Source organism: Sinohyriopsis cumingii, chromosome 18 (assembly GCF_028554795.1).
Source record: "Sinohyriopsis cumingii isolate HCF-2022 chromosome 18, ASM2855479v2, whole genome shotgun sequence".
Classification (NCBI taxonomy): domain Eukaryota; kingdom Metazoa; phylum Mollusca; class Bivalvia; order Unionida; family Unionidae; genus Sinohyriopsis; species Sinohyriopsis cumingii.
In genome coordinates this window covers 28,087,386-28,110,805 of record NC_142978.1, presented here as the reverse complement: position 1 = coordinate 28,110,805, position 23,420 = coordinate 28,087,386, and the positions used below count along the sequence as shown (strand labels likewise).

At 37.8% G+C, this 23,420-nt stretch overlaps 1 protein-coding gene across 6 annotated transcripts in view; it reads left to right on the top strand.

Moving 5' to 3' along the window:
- Positions 1-23,119, top strand: part of LOC149776285 (uncharacterized) — a 101,558-nt gene extending 78,439 nt beyond the window's left edge. For all 6 annotated transcript variants that reach the window (XM_089942735.1, XM_089942736.1, XM_089942737.1 and 3 more), the window contains 6 exons: positions 437-535; positions 4,653-4,954; positions 7,115-7,296; positions 7,915-8,075; positions 13,281-13,552; positions 22,045-23,119. In XM_089942735.1, the coding sequence (XP_089798861.1) occupies positions 437-535; positions 4,653-4,954; positions 7,115-7,296; positions 7,915-8,075; positions 13,281-13,552; positions 22,045-22,283 (1,255 nt within the window). In that variant the 3' untranslated portion in view covers positions 22,284-23,119. The remainder of the gene's footprint in view (positions 1-436; positions 536-4,652; positions 4,955-7,114; positions 7,297-7,914; positions 8,076-13,280; positions 13,553-22,044) is intronic.
- The last annotated feature ends 301 nt before the right edge of the window (positions 23,120-23,420 follow it).

Here is a 23,420-nt window from a genome sequence, read left to right as displayed (position 1 = left end):
ATACGGTAGAGATTGGTGAGGTGAGAGGATCACTACAGAACGCACTAAAGTATGCAGAATATTAACGACTTTAAAGGAAATATGCGTGAAAATTAACAGCATCTTCATATTAAATGCTTCTATATAATAGATTGAAAATCATATATTTCACACCTACGTTTATTACACACCTAGCTTTTATATAAACACTAGGAGACACATTTCAACAAGTGTACGTTATTTCTACACAAAAATAAACCTTCAAGCTTATCTCTGATGTTATACGACCTAAAGAAAATGACGTAAAATGATTAATAATAAAAAGGAATATATGATATATGCTACACCGTATTTGGCAACTGAATCATTATATATATATATATATATATATATATATATATATATATATATATATATATATATATATATATATATATATATATATATATATATATAGGGATGAGGAACTGTTAGCTAACGAGGATGAGGAGGAACAGGAGAAATCAGACGATGAGAATGAGGAGGAAGGAATGGAGAATTGTGATCCATATATTAGGCAGGTCTCATCAAATTGGCATATTGCATATCATCCACGATGAACCATTTGGTCAGATGTGCATTAGGCTAATACGATTTCCTTCGCTGTATTACACTGGTCAACAGTGAAATCATTACTGACTTGAAAAGGCCCTAATCTGTAGTATTTTGGTGTGCCGAACACGAATATAACCGTGAAAAATTTGTATTGGCTCTCGTTTTGAAGATATTCATATACCTCATTTTCTATGTTTCACTGTGTAAATTTCTCCAGTAGGACTGCAGCAACATCCGGAATAATGATGTAACATTGCATAATACCATCATGCTCACATCATCCACAGTTGATTGCATCATTTTCTGATGCAATGCAATACTAATGCCATGCGGCTGCTGAAGTAAGTTGACGTCAGCAGTGTACTATACATGTGTAGGCCTATTATACTAATGCCAGGCGGCTGCTGAAGCTCACGTAAGCAGTGTACTATATAAAGCCCAATCAGATAGGTTCAGCATTTAAAATATTTTAGACGTTGTGCGAGACAGTTCAAGCTACTGTTACATAAAACTTATTATTTTATCCATTTACGTACAATAAAGAACAGTAATGCCTCGAAAGTGTGTTAATACCGCGGACAATTTTTTGCTATATTTGTGGGGAAGTGACATTTGCCAACCAGAAGAAAAGTATCAATTCTCAAGTGAAGAAGGCATATCATCTTTACTTCGGATGCAAGGTTGGTGACCAAGACAAGCCTTGGGCTCCGCATATATGCTGTGCTACATGTACAACACAGCTTTCACAGTGGTTGAATTGCAAAAGGTCATCAATGCCGTTTGCAGTCCCAATGGTGTGGAGAGAGCCAAGCAACCACCTAAATGACTGTTACTTCTGCTTGGTTCCTCCTCTTTCCGGCGGAATAACGAAGCGAAAGAAGTCGAGAATAGTCTACCCAAACATTCCGTCTGCATTGAGACCAGTTCCACATGGTGAGGGACTTCCTATTCCAGAACCTCCAGCAGAATATTCTCTTGATTCATCTGACGAAGACAAAGGTGAGTCGACCTGTTCTTCTCCTGGTCCATCAGCATGCAGTGATCCAGATTTTCACTGTGGTGCATCATCAACCCCACACAGAATAACACAGGAAGAACTAAATGACCTGATTCGTGATTTGGACTTATCAAAGAACAAGGCAGAATTGCTAGGATCAAGACTCCAACAATGGAATCTTCTAGAAGAAGATGTCACAATTACTGCATATCGAAAGCGCCACCAGCAATTGGAGCCTTTCTTCAGAAAGGAAAGTAATCTGATATTCTGTTCCGATATTGAGGGCCTCATGAATGCTTTAAAAATCACTCATGACCCACAAGAATGGAGACTATTTGTGGACTCTTCGAAACTGAGTCTCAAGGCTGTGCTTTTGCACAATGGAAACATTCTTCCATCTATTCCAGTAGCGTATGCTGTCCACATGAAAGAGACATACGATAACTTAAGGCAGCTACTGAATTCCATTGAGTATAACAAGTACAGCTGGCACCTCTGTGGTGATTTGAAGGTAGTTGCCCTTTTAATGGGACTGCAGCAAGGATATACAAAATACATGTGTTTCTTATGCGAGTGGGATAGCCGAGCAAGGGAAATGCACTACATGAGGAAGGAATGGACTCACAGGCAGAATGTAGCCATTGGAGAGAAGAATATCCAACACCCAGCTCTGGTTGAGGCTCAGAAAATCTTGCTACCACCCCTTCACATCAAACTAGGTTTGATGAAGAACTTCGTGAAAGCCATTGACCGGACTTTGCCAGCATTCCGATACCTGCATGAAAAATTCCCTCGACTCAGCGAAGCAAAGATTAAAGAGGGAGTTTTTGTGGGTCCTCAGATTCGAGAGCTTTTCAAAGATGACCGGTTCAACAACTTGCTGGAAGGTGACGCGAAACAAGCATGGAATGCTTTTCGCCTAGTTTCTACAAACTTCCTCGGAAATGTTAGGGCAGAAAACTATAAGGAACTAGTAGAAGACATGTTGATGAAGTATAAGAAACTTGGCTGCAATATGTCTCTAAAGATTCACTTCCTTCATTCCCATTTGGATTTCTTTCCTAGCAACTGTGGTATTGTTAGTGATGAACACGGCGAACGTTTTCATCAAGATATCGCAACAATGGAACAAAGATACCAGGGAAAATGGTCCACTACAATGCTGGCTGACTACTGCTGGACACTCCTCAGAGATGCTCCCGAACAGCTGTACAAGAGACAGGCGAAGAAATCTAAGATGTAGTCAATGACTTGATTTTTTATAGGTAGGCTATTACAGTTGACCTTTTACTATTGGAATGCATTTCGTTATGTAAACATTAATTTCTTGCAGATTACAAAAAAACTAGAGCCAATTTTGCAATTTGACTGTCATATTCGTGTTCAGCACATAAAAATTGATAAGAATTGACTAATTTTATTTCAGTAACATGACTTTTGTAAAAATTTGTTGTCCAGTGTTATCTACCTTTCTGATACTTTCTCTATCTGCCTGTCTGTGACTGTCCGTCTATGTCCCTGTCTCTGTGTATCTATGACTGTCCGTCCGTGTCCTTGTGTGTATATGCGTTTCATACTTCGTCTCTATTTGTAGAAAATTCAACACAGAACAGTTAAAATAACTTGATTTTTCTTTCATTACTAGTTTCCAGAATGGGAATTAAGGTTAATTTCATTTCAGTCATTACAGCAGGAAAAGTACTTATTCTTTTAGAGAAACCTAAATAGAATTTGTACACCTTTCAGGAAAAATATCAACATTGAAAAATGATTACGTTACGAGTGCATTTTTAATATTATAGCGCACCGCTTCTTTACAACGTGTAAATACTTAAAGGTAATGATTAGTTTTTGTCAACTGCAACAAAACTGTATCGAGGCGCAATTTTAAAGGTTTCATTGTAATAGGCAATGAAATTTCTGTTGCGTTCAGCAAGGAGGAAACTACAAGTATATTCTATGTGAGAATAATTAATTATCTTCGTTTCATTTTCTGACCAATGCTGTGCAACATTAATGTTAGACTTAAAAAAAATTAATCCCCATTTTCTCGAGGAAAAGGAATAACAGCAAAATGAGAAGGTTTAAGCAAAGTAACGCAGCCTAATTTATAACAATCACCCATCTAATTTATAACAATCACCAATCTAATTTATAACAATCACCCATCTAATCACCCATCTTATTTATAACAATCACCCATTTAATTTATAACAAGCACCCATATAATTTATAACAATCACCCATCTAATTTATAACAATCACCCAACTAGTCACCCATCTAATTTATAACAATCACCCATCTATAACAATCACCCATCTAATTTATAACAATTACCCATCTAATAGAAAGGAAACATTTGTTCAGTTGCCGGTGACTGTAAATAACAGACAAATGGAGCCTGGTGGTTTGGTGCACGAGAATCAGATTGCGATTTGGTTTTTACTGTCTCTTGCCACACAATGTCCTATTAGTATAACTAATTTCCTTTGAATATGTATAATTGCTTAACTATTATGAATCTATAAATTAATGGAACTTATAAGTTAGAACTAGAATCTTTGAGATATGTCTGACTATCCAAACGGTGAATCCAATATATTTCTGTTAACAACCGTTCCATTTCAGAACAAATGTTGAATTACGGCCTACGTACAATTATTGTATACAAAGGTTTAAGATTGTAATACTGTATAATATCAAATTTTAAAATAAGGAATAGTATCATTGAAACTTTTTTAAAATTAACTTTAAGAACAAATAGTTCAAATGAAAGATCATACAAAAGGAAATATATTTTATGGTCTCACAATACGTTTGTATTGATATCTTTGTCATTTTTCTGGAGACAATAAATAAAGCTACACAAGTTCAGTTCCCCGTGTTGCGTTAGACAATGTTCATAATATATAAACCAGTAGGGTAGTAGAAATGACCATATATTATTAGTGTCTAAATTAACGAAGACTTTTATATAATCTTTGAATTTAAACCTTCTGGAACGACAACATCCAGATGGTGAACCTAATGTTTCTTGACCAGCACTCCATTGTCTAATTAACGTACTTCATGTTCTACAAGCTGTTCAATAGACGAAATCCTGTCCGACATGCGTAACAACGTTTGCTACTCCGAATACACTACGTTGAACATCAAACGATCCTGTGTATGGGAGTCTGCTCTTGAGCAATTTAGCCAGGAATACTTCAGCCCAATGCGTGAATTTAACGTGAACTTCGTGGATGACGAGGGTAATGCGGAAGGTGCAATAGATGCTGGAGGTCCAAGGAGGGAATATTTCCAGCTTATGATGGACCACTTGGCAAACTGTTCTCTGTTCGAGGGACCGTCTGGACGAAAACTACTCTCATATGATGTTCAAGGTATTTACAATTAGATGTACACGGCTACTATGTATGGCCATTCTACAGGAAATTGCATACAACTACCTTCGTGTGCTTGCGCGAACGAGTTTCCTATTATAGTAAAAGTCATACTAGTCTTGTACGCGTTTATCGCCGATTATTTCATCAATGGGTGTCATTGTTTAGATTTTGATTCATCACACCTTTAAGTGGCTATTATTTACTTTATTTGGATCCTCGTATATCCATATTCCTTTGGAAGATCATTATATTCACGCCCCTAAAACTACATACTGTAAAATCAATGTTAAAATATGTGATAGACTTTTTATGAGATCAAATTAAGGTGTGATCCAATACAACGCAGATTTAATATCGCGCTGTGATATCACAAGGAAAGTTACACATATTGATAAACAAATTCGTACCACACTATAAACCACGTTTAGTATATGACACCATTGTAAAAGTCCATAGCAATCGATAATTTTGATTTGGAAGTTTCTTGATGACAATTAAGGTGCAGAGTATTCAATGAATCAAGATTGAATAGATATTGGTTTAACAAATTAGTATTATAATTTAAAACAACAATTTATATTTAATTTAAGATGAGTAAATTCGGATAATATATGATATTATATCTGAATGCACTACAAAAAAAGAAAAAAGAAAACGTGAGCAAACTACAAGGTGAAAAGAGTGCCCATAGTTGAATGTATGTAAAAATGTAGAATGCTATTGACATCTGATGTCCTACATGTAAGTTAACATTAAAAGACATTATTTTCAGCTGGGATAAGCAGTGTTCATTTCTGAATTAAGATAGGTATGGATGACGACACGATGAGATTTACTGAAGCTCATTTATTTTTGACTGTTTCCTCAATATGCAATGACCATCTAAGATCGTATTGAAACGACTGTTTACATTTAATACACTAAATAACCAGTTGGATATGTTTATTAAGAAACTTTCAATGCGATTGTATCACAAACTTTACTTCCTAAAATTTGAATAAAATATAACATTGAACTTGGTCACAAATCCATCTAAACGTCGAGAAACGAGTTATAAGTTGATTTAGATGTCATGAGAGAGAGAGGGGGGAGAGAGATGTCTCAATTTTTAAGTCATAGGGTGCATAAAATATAATTTATTCTTCTTTTTTCATGATATTTTTACTTTTGTTTTTCGATTAACAAAAGAGAAGTGGAAGCAGGAACTATCAGGTAGTAACATCTTAAAACAAATGCAGTTTTTTATAAACAAAGTGTTGTAGTGATCTACTAAAGCTTGGTATTCGAATTTCCATTTTTTGTCATATTCTTCCTGACTATTAAACACATTCAACATTTTTATTTGTACTTGTACTTCTAATAGGTAGTGATAACTCATTTGACCGTAAGTGTAGCTGAAGTCGTTTCAATTTCTGAAATTTGCATAAAGTCATTGCTAAGTTCAGAGCGTTTTGCTTTTCCCTGTCACTGTAATCTCTAATTATCTAATTCTTTATTCCCTTGATGCGTCATTTCACATTTATTGGCGCTGAAGGTGGTGTAATGCCTGTTCCAGCTTTAAGCGCAGATGTGCGTAAATTACACAATTGAATTTTATAATAACAAGGAATATTGGGTTTTCAGATATAAAAGGTTCAATGTTCAGTTCAAGAAGAAACCCCACTATTTGACGTTTTATAACTTGTTAGTTCTACAGATGCATCTTGTACGTATCATTTTTCTTCCAGTATTGGAAATATATCATGTAGCGTTGTGAAATTGAATGTCCTTTCAGAAAGAAAATTGGCATGATTTTAATAGACTAATGAGTTATTAAGCGCTGTAAGTAATTCTGAGATTTTGAAAATCTTTAAAGAGAATAGTTCAAGGGGATGATGATGACTTTAACGAGCGAAAAGTCATTTTACCAACGTATCAAATCTCTTTAACAAAAATATAGTAACATCAAATTGCAGGTAGTGGATTATCATCATTTTTTACTAATTCAGATTAATGATACAGAGACTATACAAAAGTAGCCCACTTTAGTTCTCCAAACATGTTTACTAAAACAATATATATGTTTAGCATGCCTCTGTCTTCGATATTTGTATGGTGTTCTGGCATTTTTTTCGTGCCTCAATATAATGCATTTTTTTTTCACAACTTTTTTTTTAGCCAATAGACGAAATGAATACTTCTATGCCGGTATGGTGATAGGACAATCCCTGCTTTACGGAGGACCAGTCCCTCACTTTTTGTCGCCCCTATTGCTGGAATGTCTGATTTTGGAACCGGAAAACGTGACTGGAAGTCGCGGAGATATATATGATCCTGATTGGCTACAGCTGTTGGATGAGGCAACCACCGATTTCATTAGACTTTTTAGATTTATATGTATTGTACATGTACAAATCCCAATCAATTACTGTAACAATTTACATGGAATTAAGTGGTTTTCTGTATGGTACATTTTCAAATCAGTATCATTTGTTAGATCAATATAAATAGAACACACTGGTAGTTACGAAAATCTTTGTTATTTATATATCCCCATATTTTTCCTAGGCAGCTGTATTAGCTTTGAAACGGATAATCTGTAGACCGGGATATTTTCGATTGGGGTCAATCTCGGTTTTTGTACTGCAAAATTATCACTGCATTTCAAAGGTGATTTATTGAAATACCGTGACCGTACATTTAAAAAGAAAATATTAGTCTCCGTAAGTATCTATCTTGAATCAGAGGAATTAAAGGTGTAGAATTTAAATTGTAGTGAAATATTATCTCTGGAAAATTATATGCACAAACATCACACGACTATGAATCTTCTTTGTTAATATTTCCAATATTTGTTGTAAATATTAAAGTATTGCCATCCGTTATACTCTGACAAATTTTTCTTTTTAGACTCAAAAAATATGTATGCTTTCTAAGATCATTTGTAAGAATCTACGTTTTGATCTTCATACTTGTAGGTTCAGACAACAGACTGCGTTCGTGATTTTGTCTTGAATCATAACAAGACTTTGCACATTGCTGGTTGCCTTAGAAACGAAAAGATGGAAAACAGAGACCAGTTGATACAGGACCTGATCAATTACTACTTAGTGGAGAGAACAAGACCTGCCTTTGAGAAGTGAGATTCTGGCCAGAGATCGTACAACTTCCAAGTTTGAGTTCGCACTTGATCATCAGAAAAAGTCATAACTTTAGTATTACGCTCAAATGAACCGGTTTGATTCCCTAAATGCAATCAGCATTGTCCTATAAATTTGAAGAAGAAAACAAAACCTCGAAAGTTTATTTACGCTGTAAAGTGACACTGATAAGTTTTCCGTTTTATTGCGTTGAAAATGTTAAAATGAATATTAGTTGCTATTGTTTTATCAAACTATTAATACTACTGCTACTACTACTACTATACGCAATTATGACGTTAGGGATGATTACGTAATATCCATGAAGCTTTTGAGTTAGTCATCCTGAATAGATGAGGAATGCGTCCAGAATGCCCACGGATTGTATACGTGTATGTGAATTCAAACAATTATGATCTTGGAAAACACATCATGACGTATACTAAATTAGCTAATAATAATAATAATAATAAAGTCTTATCTCACACATGGTGAATTATTAAATTTTACAGTGAAGTCTTCACGTTATTTGTAATTAAATGCATGAGCCACATAGACGCGTTTGATCTGGAGGTAATAATACTCGGGTATGTTCCTATAAGGAATAAACTGATATTTTGGGTTTATCACGAGTGATCCATTCAAAACTGTCATGCACGTTGCAAACATCAATATCCCTTTGAATTATCCCTTATTGTTTGTGTAGTACCAGTTTAACTACTGTAATTGGCCCAACCACTTGAAATCTTTGACAGCTGAGAATTTCATTTCCTGTAAATTTCATCCAAATCCGTACACCTTGAGCAGATGTGTCATCTGCATGCACAAACACGTAATTTGAAAAACAATAAAAACAGTGACCATAATATTGTATTTTGATGAAATGCTATAGCACGCTGGGGTGGATCACTTTAAGCAATATGAATTCAAGTTTGAGCGCTTTTTTTATATACGAGTTAAAAAAGGAGGTTGTGAAAATCTGAACATCCATACATATCCAATTTTATTAGAACAATTTTCTGATTCAGCAGGCTTAATTCTTTTCCAAAGTTCTAGAAGTAATACACATATAAGACGCTTTTTATATATTTCCTGATAGGAAGATATAGTGTCGTTTGTCAAATTAAATTCTCTAATACTCGAGTAATTGTTTACAATTAAGAAAAATCAGACTGATAGTTCTAGTAGCAATGTTTAGGGGTACAAAAACACAAAAATAGAAAAATAAAAATACTACCATCTTGCGAACACAAAAGTAATTTGATCCTCGTTTGTTTCTTTCTTACAAAATAAAAATAGAGAGATGAGGCCCAGTTGTATACAAGTTTAGAGCAGACAAAAGTATACTCAAAACTAATTGTGTTGAAAAGAATAAAAATGTTTAGTTGATGATTTTAAATGTCAGCTCCAATGTTAATCCAGGAAAACAAGCACAACCATGAAAGAAAAAGAAAGCAACGCATGGCTGCAACAGGCATTGTTTACACGAATACTGATCAATTACTTGATTTTCGCTACCTTTTATTTTCTTGTTTAAATTCTTGCCGACAAGCTAGCAGTTATTTATATTGTGTTTGTTATCTTTTCGCTATTTTTCCTTGTGTTCGTTATGTCGAACGTGCTTTCTCTGTCATTTTTTAATGCGGTTTTTGTTTGCATCTTTCACAAGAACGCATTATCTTTCAAGGATTCAGAGTCCTCGTGGCATGTATTACATCTTGTACTGGCTTGGTTAAGTGTTTGAAATAAGCCAAAGACTTGATGAGTTTTTCTCATCTTTTTTGTATTTTGACCTACTTAAAAATACAACTTGGCGAGTCGATGCATCTTGATAAATTCTACGTGCTAATGGCAGAAAGTGGTTTCTGTGACATATATTGATGTTTGTGTGACGTTTTGAAATTTTTTGTGAAAAGTTCATTAATTGCTTGGTCTCTTTGTTCCGGTAAAAAAAAAGATTGTTTAGTGTTTTGATAACCTGAATGAAGTATTCGTGTTTATGATCAAATAGATTCATTCATATTGTACACAGCCTAGCGTATTATGGATACAATTTCTGACTCGTGCAGTTTGAATTAGGAATGAACATATTTATCGAATGGATATCTTTCCACATTAACGACTATAAACTGTATATTATGATAGGTTTTCCTCATCATGGTAACGGTTTATTCTACATGTGAGAAATATAGGAAATACATGATTGGATTGCATTCTGAATGATCGTTATGTCGAGGCTAGGCTGTCGTAAGTAATTAAGCAACTTACTGATGATTAACTATATTTGTACTGCTGGCTGTGGTTACTTAGAACATGTCACTTTTGCCCAGTAAAATCTGGCATTTAGGGTTGACCATAATAAGTTTCCGAAGCAGATTTTAAGTACAACATATTGAACAGTATCGCTTGAGTTGTGCAGAATGTTGCAACAGCGAGTCGCGTTTAAGACTTTAAAGTGTTTCTGAGTTTGTTAAATCTGTTTAGAAGTTTCATAGTTAACCTTCGAAATAACAAAACAGCTGTTTGAATCTAAAATACCTTAATTCGGCTGATATAATTTAAATCAAATAACAATATCATAAATATGAAATAATTTCATATAATCTGCATCTGTTTTAGCATTCTTTCTAATCGTGACTGGTGATACATCAAAGGAAGGAACAGATAAAGAATAACTCAAGGTTTAAATGATGCTAGTACTTATAGGATTAAGTTAGAGCCAGAGTTAGCTAGTAATTAGGTATACCGAACTGAGGATAAAATATAATATGTGGAATTACTTGGGAAATAGAGCTGATAAAACATTTTACTTTTACAACAAGCCAGCAGGTGATAAAAGAAGCTGGATATGCGTTCTAGGAAGATAGTTTGATAGATGAAGGTATTGGCAGGTAATGGTAGAGACTATACAAATTTCGCATCTCATACGGTATAATTGACAATGGGTTCAGTTTCAGGTTTCAGATAATGAACCAGATTTAAAAAGATTTGCGTATAGATAGTGAATACAATACGTCACTAAAAAGAAATAGAAAATTGTATACAAAGTCTTGAATTGGGTGGAGGAAAGGATGGAAACAAGTAAAGGAGTATTATTGTTTTGGTCTCGATGGTGTTAGCATAGCAAATTGAAGGTATCATCGCAAAAACTGAAGGAAAGGTTGATTCGCACTAAAGTATTAAAAATATTATTGGACATCTACTTCTCGTAATATTAGGCTAAAAGGAATTGAAAATTTCGTATCCAATAGTAGTAATTAAACCAATCACGAGGAGTTGATTTTAAACATAGCATGTTAAATGGAACGCCATTTTAAAATAGACAGGGCAGCGCAGTCAGACAAACAACCAGAAAAAGAAACTATGTTGGCAACAGAAATCCATAACTATTCATTTTATTACAGGGGCTAGTTTTTTTGTTGCGTATGAAAGTATTTTCGATGACTTCATTAATAATATCGGTTACCATATAGACAACAAAAAAATTGTACAATGACTCATCTAGTCCTGATTGTTTTTACAACTTTGAGATGCACACAAGGGGTTTCAAACCTTTTTGAGTGAGCGTTCACTTTGCGGTTTTGTTGTCACTTACGTGGCCGTTTATAAACTTCCACTGCTAATCAAGTTATGAAAGGTTGGCCGGCTGGATAGAAATCTTTGCATTCTTGCAAACCCTTATTTATACGAATAAAGTCAAAGAAAGAATATTTGCAAAAGCTGACAACGTAGAAAGTATTGATAATTTGAGTACGAGTCGAAAGTTAAAATCACTACCAACAACAACAACAACAATAATAATAATAATAATAATAATAATAATGCTGTGTATGTAACGAAGTACGAATCTAAATTGTTACGATCCTATGTATAAATAACTTTTTAAACAAAAGTTCAGATACTTTTACCATGATTAAAGCAATAACAACATTTTAATTTGAACTTTAGCTGCTGACATTCCAAACGGATGTCTGTCTAGACTATTTGTGGAATACATAATGTAATCAGATTATCCTCCGTACACTACCTAACCTACATTTCTGTTACACAGCTCAAAATAAATAATTACCGCACCAATTAAGATGTTGCGTTAAATTCAGGGCAGATTTTTACCAAAATATTCAAAGTTTATGGGTTTAAGATATTAAACGTTCAAATTACTTCAGTGTTCGCAAGAAATGTGTATTTATGATAGTGCTGTAGTACCCCTACACAAATAGGTTGATCTAAATTATTACTACTAATTGTTAATACGAATTTTTGCGTTTAGTTGAAATATCTCCACACGAGTGGTTGGTTTAAAATTAAATTACTGAAATAAAATAGGATCGATAGAAATCATTTATTCTTAAGATTACTGTTACTTACCTTAATGTGCAGTGGAATTACTTTCACATTGGTAGGCACGCATTCTGATAATTAATACATGATAGCAGTTAACACATAGTGGCACACTAAGGTGTATGATCTTATCCCGATGTGAAGTCTTTATATGGTCTATACATGTCTTGGAGTCTTATGTAACTCGAATGTATTAATCAAGTTTGTGAATCCAAAAGATTCGCAAAGAATTTTGTATCATTATTTGTGTCATTTTGCAAAGAACAAATGTTAAAATCTCCCTTCATATTTTTTTCCACTGTATAATTTAGTATTAAATTAGTCGTAACTTGTAACACGGGAGTCTGATTCACGATCAGCAGTTCCAGATAGAGTGATTATGATTTCTTCATATTAATATGACTTCACAAGTTGTCAAGATCATTGATAATTAATCATCCTGTTCTGTATATGTTATAGCTGATACAACATAAAGCAAGAAACTCCTGTTTTAGGTCTGGAATGGGCACTACAGTCGTTGAAAATTAGTGAGCGTAAATATAGCCATTGAAACATCTGCCCAGTTAGAAGCTCATGCGGATAAGTGTTATCTATTATACTCTTAATTAATTTAAGTGAAAATATTTTAATTTTGTTTTTTTAAATAGCATTATTTAGGCAATGTATTCAGATTTAAATATGCAAATATTATAGCCGTGCTTTCGCAAGCATTGTAAGGGCTAAAGACTTGTTCTTTGCAAATCTCTGAGAGAGAGAGAGAGAGAGAGAGAGAGAGAGAGAGAGAGAGGGAGAGAGAGAGAAAGAGAGAGAGAGATTAATGTAGGTGCAGTGCATAATATTCGGATGAATACATATCGTTACAGATTTAAGCAAGGACTGGACTCTGTTGGAGTTTACCAGTACATATGGAAATATCCAGATCAGTTTCAAGAGCTGTTTTCCAAGCAAGAACCTTTGACTGCGGAGAAATTATCCTCTATGTTTACCAGAAATAGGTCCTACATATATTCTCAAGAAGAGGATGATAATGACGATGAAGAAGGAGATAACAGAGGGAACAATGACCGCAACATGGTAGCTGACGAGGAACGGAAGACAACTGAATTCTGGGAAGCCTATTTACGCACTGTCGAGGGTATATGTAGTATTTTCTGTCCACTGAACCCCATAATTATTAAATTTTGTCTAGCATATGTTTATTGGTCCTCTTACGATTCTATGGTCTTAAACTAAGTAACAAAATAAAATTGAAGTATTCTGAATTAAATCCAAAATAATTCTAAAAGTTCTATCACAAGTTTAAAGGACAGTGTTCCGAATGAATTATATGTATTGAATTTACCAATAGTCTTTAATATGCTAAAATGCTAACAGTCTTGATGTATCCCAATGGTATTGTACAGAATGTCTTTGAATGAATTAACAATATCCCAAAATAGTGCCTAGTCCAAACAGATATACGAGTACCTTGTAATTCCAATAAATAATTTAAATACACGATTTCTCTCAAAATAAATATAAACACAACATTAAATACTTCTGCAGACTAAAAATAGAATAAGAACGGTAATATGAACAGAAAATGAACAATTGTTCTTTCTTATATAAATCCAACGACTCTATTACGAATCTATGTCGAAATACATTCCCACTTGATCTCTGTCGCAATATAGATCCACCTGTTTTATGTTGCAATACTCAATCGTACCGGTGGAAAATTACTCCAAATTTAAACAGGTTAATTATCTAGGTTGGGTTTAGAACTAACATCCAAGAAATAACCTATTTATACCTTTTTATAGTTTTAATTATCTTAAAATATAATCCACAATCGTGGAAAAAATATAGCTATTTAATATGTTGTTCATTAATGATCAATGCAATTCCCAATCAAAGACAAAAGTTAAACATACAGTAAGAATCAGATTAGTTTTAGAAAAACTGAATAAACTGACAGACTATTTTCGTTGGATACTAATGATCAATTACAACAGGCTTATTATAATTCCCTCAGCTTTTAAAATATCGTTATAAAAATGATACAATCATAGATAATAATGATGACGGCTGAAATAAAAACAAACAAAACAAAGAAACAGACTCGGGTTGAAATCACCAAATATGAACAGAATGAACAGATATATTTGAATGAGGTTGCCACAGGTGATATAACATAATATTGCTTTCATCAATCAGACTCAGAATTTTTTTTTACAAAAAGATGGATTGGGAGAAAACTATCCAAAACCGCAATTCCCTCGACAATACAATGTTATACGCATTATTATTCGATGCAATATTTAAGTCGTCCAGGTATATGTGCATGAGTCTGCTAGTATGATTAAAAAATTCATACTCCAAAATGTTGAAAAAAGATGTGGAACACTCTGAAATCACCAGTCCACGTACAGGTACCCGAGGTATCGATCTACTCCCTGCCAACGCACTCGCGCAAAAATCAGCCGCCCTGACAGACATTCTGAAAGGACCTATCATCGAAGCTTTGTCATATCCTCTGTATGGGCTAGATTTAACGCCATGTCAGGCTTAGCCTAACCTCTTGATCAACGTTTCTTTGAGAAGAAAACGATTTGAAGGCCGCCATGCGGATGGAAGTGCGGTTTGTAAACAACAGGATAGAAAGTGAATGAAAAATGACATTTAATTAATTGGATGAGACTTGGAAGGTGTATAAAGGTGAATGGAGAGTACTTTGATGGGATGCATCAACGTACTTCCCGCTAATAAAAAAATTGTCGTACAGCGCACTAATATTCAGAACGTTTGAAATACCACTCACATTTTTATTAGCAATTGACATGAACTCCGTCCGACGAACTTATCCTTGCCTAATTGCTAAATGAGTTAATCAATTTATAATAAAATCAATATATAAATACAACTGTCCAGAGTTAATGATTAAGTGAGCAACTGACTTATTGAGTGACTTACCAAAAATTCCAGGTGACATCTGACAATCAACTATTGTACAGTTGAGACTCCAGTATCAGCTAGCTGTGTATCCTCGCATAATCGTGTGGCAGAGGGGAACCCCCCCCCCCCCCCCATAAAACATGAAATTTGACAGGGCAAATATAAAGCATTTACCATGTAAATTACCAATTGAACTTTTTATAACTTGGACGTTATCATAAGCATCAGAGTCATTGTCTATCACCGGAAAAACGAAAAGAAAGTAAATTTTTTAGTAAATTATGTTTCTCCGAGAATACTTACCCGATCACATTAACGTTAGGATATAAGCCTTCTACCTCTCGAATCCAGTCCTACTAAAAGACGAAAATTCGTCTTTTCTGTCTATCTCACATAGACCAAAGGGCAATAACTCTTGCCCCTTACCTCCCCTTGCCACCGCCAGGTGTCTCTAGTTTTTTAAGCTGAGGATGCTCGCATAGCGGGGTGGTTGGGAGGATTTTTAAGTAATGTGATCAGGTAAGTATTCTCGGAGAAACATAATTTACTAAAAATTTGCTTTCTCCTTCAAATACGTTCCCCGATCACATTAACGTTAGGAGTATAGGTAATAGGAGGAGGGAATGCTGAGCATCCTACCTCCACCCTGGGTACGTTCTAGGGAATGATGGCTGGATTCCCCATTTGAACGATAACCCGTTCTCTTAATTTCATCAGCAACACAGCCTAGGGTCACGTGATATGTAACCCCTATATACGGTTAAGAAGATAGTTATTGAAATCTTCTTACCAACGAAATTTCACTGGCGAATCCAGCGAAGCTGATAGGCTGTGCTGATTGTTTTAAATGGGTCTGGTGGTCATCTGGGCTGCCGACACCGGACCTACCAGATTCAAGGTTTGCCTTTGCGAAGCCAAATCTCTGAGATAAAAACTGGAGAAGGTTGACTCTGCATGCCAGCCAACAGCTTCTATTATATCTCGGATCGAAACATTGTGTTCGAATGCAAGGCTCGCCGCGATTGCTCTAATCTCATGAGCTGTAATCTTCATGAGGCGACTCTGATCTTGTGAGACCTCAGACTACGCTGAGCGTATAACCCACTTCAGCCATCAAGCAAGGGCTAGAAGGGTGATATCCCGTTTACCAGCTTTGAGCGGAAGAAAGAGGCGCTTACGTGTGTCCCGACACGACTCTGTGCGTTTTAAATAGTACTTGAGTGCACGAACAGGATCTTGCATGGCTGTTGCTCTTGACTTATCTATGGAAGAGAGCGAGCAAATGACGATTCTTTGATTGCCAATGGATGGTAACCTATTTTTGGCTACAAAGCCTGGTTGCGACAGGAGGACCACCGAACCATCTGATCTGGACTGAAGAAAGTTTGGGTCACTGGAAAGGGCATGTAACTGGCTCACCCTGCATGCTTAAGCTAAGGTTATCAAGAAACATGTTTTGTATGATAGTAGCTTTAACGAAGTGTGGGCTAAAGGTTCAAATTTGTCTGAATTGAGCCATGTTAAAACCCAGGACAGATAAATTTGTCTGAATTGAGCCATGTTAAAACCCAGGACAGATTCCATTTTGGAAACAGGGTAAGAAATTTTGGTCGATTGAAATCAAAATTGGCTAAAAGATCTGATAGATCTTTGTTATGCCCAATATCACATCTACCATGATGGCGGAATGTGTCTGATATCATGGAGCGGTAGCCTTTGATAGTAATTGGGGCCAACTGTTTCTCCTCGAAAAGCCAGAGAAAAAAAGTCGGCCAGTTGAGGGATTGAGACACTCAAAGGGACGATGTTATTGATATGGCACCAGTCCCTGAAAACACGCCACTTTCCCTCGTAAGCCTTCAGAGTAGAGAGCCTTCTTGCTCTTGAGATTCTCTCCACAATCGAAGGCTTAAATTGTTTGTCTCGCAAGGCTGTCCGGACAAGAGCCAAGGGTGAAGAAGAAGACGGTCCGGACAGGGGTGGAACACCCGTGACCGCGGTTGTTTGAGAAGATTTGGGCTGGTTGGAATCTTCCTGGGTAGATCTATCGCTAGATCGAGTAGATCGGTGACACAGGACTTGTTCCATCCGAGAGGGGCAATCAGAATCATCCGACAGTTCTGACCCCTTAACCTCTGGATTATTTTCGGTACCAAAACCGTGGGAGGGTAGGCGAATGCCCACAACCCCTCCCAGCTGATTGATACAGCGTCCACGACCCAAGCCTCTGGGCCTGGAACCGGAGAGATGAAGGTGGGCAACTTGCGATTCCACCTTGTCGCAAAAAGATCGATCATCGGACGCCCCCAAAGTGTGCAAATCCGAAGAAAGACTGATTGATGGAGTGATCATTCCGTGTGAATGCCTTGACCTTTCCTGGATAGAGTGTCGGCCAAGACACTGAGTCTGCCGGGAATGTGTCTGATTTGTACGTTGATGTGGAGGTTGTCGCACCAACGTAGAAACTGTCAGATCAGAATGCACAGGTCTGGTGATTTGGTGCCCCCTTGTTTGAGGAGGTAAGTCACCACCACAGAGTTGTCTGACATAATGAGGACAGTTTTTCCTGAGAGTTGATCCTTCCAGAAATGAAAGGCATTGATGACAGCCCTCATTTCTGTGGAGAGGCCTCTCCCCTGGCTCCCACGTGCCGCTGACTATAGCGAAGTTCGGCAACAGGTGGGCACCCCAACCGTAGGTACTGGCGTCGGTACATACCGTTATCTCCGCTTGGGGCATCTCTAGAGGAATCCCCGTGGACAGGCAACCGGGGTTGTGCCACTGACGCAGGAATGATCGTATCTCGGGCGTGATCATTATTGTTTGATTAAGGGGACTTCTGCCAGTAACGTCATTTGTAAGGGACGCATAAAAAGACGGCCAAGCGGGATCAAGTCCGCCGCCGCATTGAATAATCCGAGGAGTTGCAAGAATTCTCTCGCTGTAATCCACGTCCGATTGGAAACGGACTCGAAGAGTTCGACGATCCGGATTACGCGAGCGCAAGGAAGCCGTACCAGATTCAGATCGGTGAGAAACTCCATACCCAGATGGACAAAACGCTGAGATGGACGGAGAACGAACCTTTTCCAGTTCACGAGAAAGCCTAGATGATCTAAAAGTGCTAAAAGATCGTTTCTGCCTTTGAGCAGAATTGAACTTACCATATGTTTCTGGAGGATGTCGTCCAAGTACACTGCCGTCCCTGTTGATGAAGTCGAGCGGAACAGGGTGACGACACAATCCATAACCTTGGTAAAAACCCAAGGGCTGATGTTGAGGCCAAAGGGTATCACCTGGAACTGATAAACCGCGTCGCGGTAAGCGAATCGGAGAAATTTCCGTGACGCGGGGTGGATAGGGACGTGAAAATATGCGTCGGTCATATCTAGACTGACGGCATACTCGTCCCGCCGGATGGAAAGACGGATTGATCTCGCCGTTTCCATCTTGAATTTCGGTGGTAAAATATATTGGTTGAGGGGACTCAGGTCGATGATCGGCCTCAACTTGCCGTTTGCCTTCTGGATAAGAAACAGCCTGGAATAAAACCCCGCCGATTGCGTTTTTTTTTTTTCACAATCTCCACCGCCCGTTTTTCTATGAGCGACCGTATCTCCTGTTGTAGAAAGGTATCCTTCTCCCGATCGAACTGTACGTCCGTGAAGAGGGGAGAGGAGGACAGGGGAGAGGGTTGGATAAATGAAATCCGAAGCCCCTCCGAAATGACCTGGATCACCCAATCGTTCTGAGGAAAAAGGTGGTCCAGTGGTCATGAAATTGCAGGAGGTGGCCGCCCACAGGTAGGCTGTTCGCGGGTGGTGGGGATGGTATGTCAACTTTTAGAGTAAGGAGGCTTGAAGACGGAGAAACTTTGTTTCTTACCGCTGCTGTATGGTTGCCTCCTAGCTTGATTAGACTGTTGTCTCCTGGCATTGGGTTGGGATCTATACTGCACATTTGATTGTAAGGATCCCTTGTCCCTGGTCCGCCAATCATCCCTCCGCTGTGGCAAGGGCTGATTTCTTTTTCTAAACGCCTGCGAGGGTTGGGCGGCGAGTTGGAGGGGCAGTTCCTGTGCTGCCTGCTTCCGAACTTCTTCAGTTTTTCCTCCAAAGAGTAAAGGCGACCCAAACGGAGTCATCCGTAAAGCCAGATTATGATGGGGCTTGAGCGACGTGGACCGCAGACATGCGTCACGTCGTATCAGGTCTAAGTTTGCAGAAGCAGTCAACGCATTAGCCAATGAATGGTGAGCTGCCCTGTTAATAACTCTAGCAATCCGGGCTGTCGCTTCCCAAGCGTGGTCATTGTCGGATTTTTCTGCGAGTCGGAAAATGGCTAATAAAGCCAAGTCTAACATTGAAGACGTAGCGACTACGTTCCGGACTAACTTTGACGTGGCATGGAACACATTTTTGTCCACTTTGAAAAACAGTGGAGCGGACATGTGAACTGCTGCCCTATTTTTGTCCAGGGCCGGAAGATCCGTACTGAAGGCGTCTGAATGAATTTTGTAGCTGCGACCCGAGAACGTCGCTGGTACTTGGCTTTCTGAAAAGAACGCCTTAGCATTCCCCGGATCACCTATTCGTCCTGATAGACGATCGCTGATCTCCTAATTTTTGCTGACTGGGGAAGGAGCCGGAAGGACGGCGTCTCTTCCTCCCCGTCAAGATCTACAGACGCCTTAACTTTGTAGTCTTGAGTGGCAGTAGGAGGTGAAGGGCATTCTGAAGTTGCCAACACCCTATAAATTTCTTCCGCCTTGAAGCCAAACTCAGTCAGTTCCATGGTTGGATCTGTGTACCGCTGATTTGTGGGAGTTTCGTCACCCTCACTGTGTGCCGAGTCGTGTTCTGTAATAGCTTGCATCTCTGGATAGAGCATACCAGGTGGCACAGATGACGCGATTCCGTCATCCTTGACACTGTCACTAACTCTCCCTTGTGGATAAGCCGTGAACATATGCACTGCCGGCCCTGCCGGCTGGTTTGTCTGGCTTGTGGTCGGCCTGAATGTTGGCGACGGTCCTGCTATCACCGGTACCGGCTGCTCCAATGGCCTGGCTGGACGGACAGATTTCTCACTAAAATCTTCGTCGTAGTATTGGTATGTTGCCGGCGGTACACCTTGACGGACGGATTTATCACTTAGATCCCAGTAAATCATATTTGGTCGTACCGTTTTAGCAATAGGGTCCCCATGCTGCGACAGCTGGATGGCCGGTGCCGTAGAGGTTGTATAATGAAATGGATCCGATGGATCAGGTAAAAACCCCATGCGTCCTGACTTACAGGCCCGAAGACCATGCTCGGACGTGCGGGGGGACTTACGCCCACAAGGCAGCCTAAAATTGGGGGAACATTCCCCCAAAGAGTCAGAAAAGCTGTGGAAGCGAACGAGGGAAATAAGGGTAATATCTGGCCTGATGTCAATAGCTGCGTCGTCGTTTCCTGGACCAAACGACGCATCTGTTCAAAGGTGTACTTTTGTACCCTGTCAACATTATTTTCCTCCATTGCCGCTGATGTTACTGTGGCTGACGGTTGCAAACGACGAACTTTAGGTGGAGGGGGGACCCCAAGGCCCCCCCCCGCCTTCTGGACTACATCAGCCCACATTTGCTCTGTCCAAGTATTACACACGCTGAATGGTATAGACCTTGTACACTTGGTACAAACAATACAAGAGTCATGGTTGTCTTCTTTTGCTTTGAACTTTTTGCATTTCATGCATTTGGTTGACATTTCTACTGAAACGACACAAGAAAAGAAAACAAAGCACAAATTAGCAATTCAGCATGTTATTAATTCGCTAATATCACAACCGTTACTAACGGAGTAAGCGAAATTAGTCAGTGTCGCGTTAACTCTTAATTGACAACACGAGTTCAGCGATAGCGTATGTAACATAGTCTTCAGTAGACGAAATCCGTAAGGGTGACAAAGTCACTCAATTTTGAAAAAAAATTGTTAACATAATGTATACAACCTGTAGAAGAATGATTGTCCAACGCAATAAGTCCAAATTTAACTTCGGATGGTCCCATTTTAACGCTCAGATGGCTTGGATTGTTTGGAGGTATAATGTACGTGTTATCAGTACAAGCGAAGCTTAAAGACTAGTGACACCTGGCGGTGGCAAGGGGAGGTAAGGGGCAAGAGTTATTGCCCTTTGGTCTATATGAGATAGACAGAAAAGACGAATTTTCGTCTTTTAGTAGGGCTGGATTCGAGAGGTAGCAGGCTTATATCCCTAACGTTAATGTGATCGGGGAACGTATTTGAAGATGTGGATATGCACATTTGTCAGAGAAGCATTGAACATTTTGATCGATGAGACAAATGTATGTAAAAACTGAATTGTCCACTGGGCACTCAAGGCTAAATTCATTGGTGCAAATTTAAAATGTAGAATGAAAATTAATTAATGAAAATGAAATGTTAAGTTCTATTTGAGCTGTTGGCCGGTATATAACGACACTCAGTCAGGTGTCAATTAATCTTGCTATATATATCTGATAAGATTATTTTGGTGCGATTTTGAACCAGCGGCAATATTAGTCAGCGGCCAGTAAATATTTTCGATACGCTGGGCAGAGTCGGTAATTTGTCAATTACACGAGTGATCATTTATTCCTACCAGTGGATAGAGATAATTGTCAATTCATTCTCCTCTTCTTTGTTTCAGCCGGCGACTCGGATATAACTTTAGAGGATATCCTTATGTTTGCCACAGGAATGAAGGAAAAGCCATATGGGCAATCTCCTACGATATCCTTTAATCACGAGGGTGGACCTGAATCAAGATATCCAACGAGCAGCACGTGCTCTTGCCACCTTTATCTACCGTTGCACGAAACTTTCGAGAAATTCAAAGAAGCTATGGACTTTGGTATTCTACATGGCAGTCAATTTGGTCATATCTAGTTCTTGTGACAGTGCTTATGAATATTGTGTTACATTCGTAGAAATGTCTTTCTTAAACAAATACAAATGAATTATGTGATGTATGTTGTTTCTTAGTATGGTAACTTGTTAATTATACCACCAATATTTACAAAAATATTGCCCTCATTACAGAAGGGGAATTATAGGCATGCAGCAATGATCTTCATGTTACGCCTGCTAGATGGGCTGGATCAATAAATGAAGAATATTCAAATAATTACGTCAATGTAAAATCTATAGCAGATATTTTTGGTGGAAGAAAATTACTTTTTGAATACGAGTACGCAGATTAATGCTCTGTTTCAATAGTAATATCGTGCAGAAATGTCATTCTTTTACTGTTGTTTTTCATTCAAATCGTCATATTTGTGAATTTTATAGGCTATTGAATTGTAAGTAAACAAAGCTCAACTAGCACTTTAAGCTGTGGCTGTGTTATATTGTATCCAATTCGGGCTGAATTTGTTTTCTTCAAATTGTTGAATTCAAGTGACTATTTTCTCTGGAAATACAAAAGTTTCTGATAAAATTCTTGGATAAAGACATTCATTGGAATTTATACCTGGAATAATATTTATGTAATTGAACAAGAGATTGTTGACACATCAGTACTCCGTAGGCTATAACAGACACAGCTTTCAATTTTGGATTTCTTCGGGACTTGAACTGAGTTCTATTCAGGACTTTTTTGTGCTAGGACTTGTGTCTTTAATTCTTTTGATTATTTTTGGATTTAATTTGCAATACCGTAAGTTCTTTCTTCTCATTTTTCACTTTGCATTCTAAGGAAATAAATTATTTGTTAAATTTACAAAGCTTGTTGTCTTCACTCTTTTCTGTTACTTATTCAAGAGCATAGACACGTGACAAACCCATTGTCGAATCAACCCTTAAAAATTGTTGCTGCAACTGAGGCAACACAAGAAACGCAGGAAACATTACCTGTTGATATTGCTGGCCGTCTTCAAACCACACCACAAACAGTTCTGCCAATAACCTGAAGTTCAACCACCACCAAGAGTTAGAACCAACATACCATATAAATTTACTGAGGAAGGCATTATTTATATCAGTGATCCTGACCACGTATTTGAAATTGCTGCATTTGGATATGTT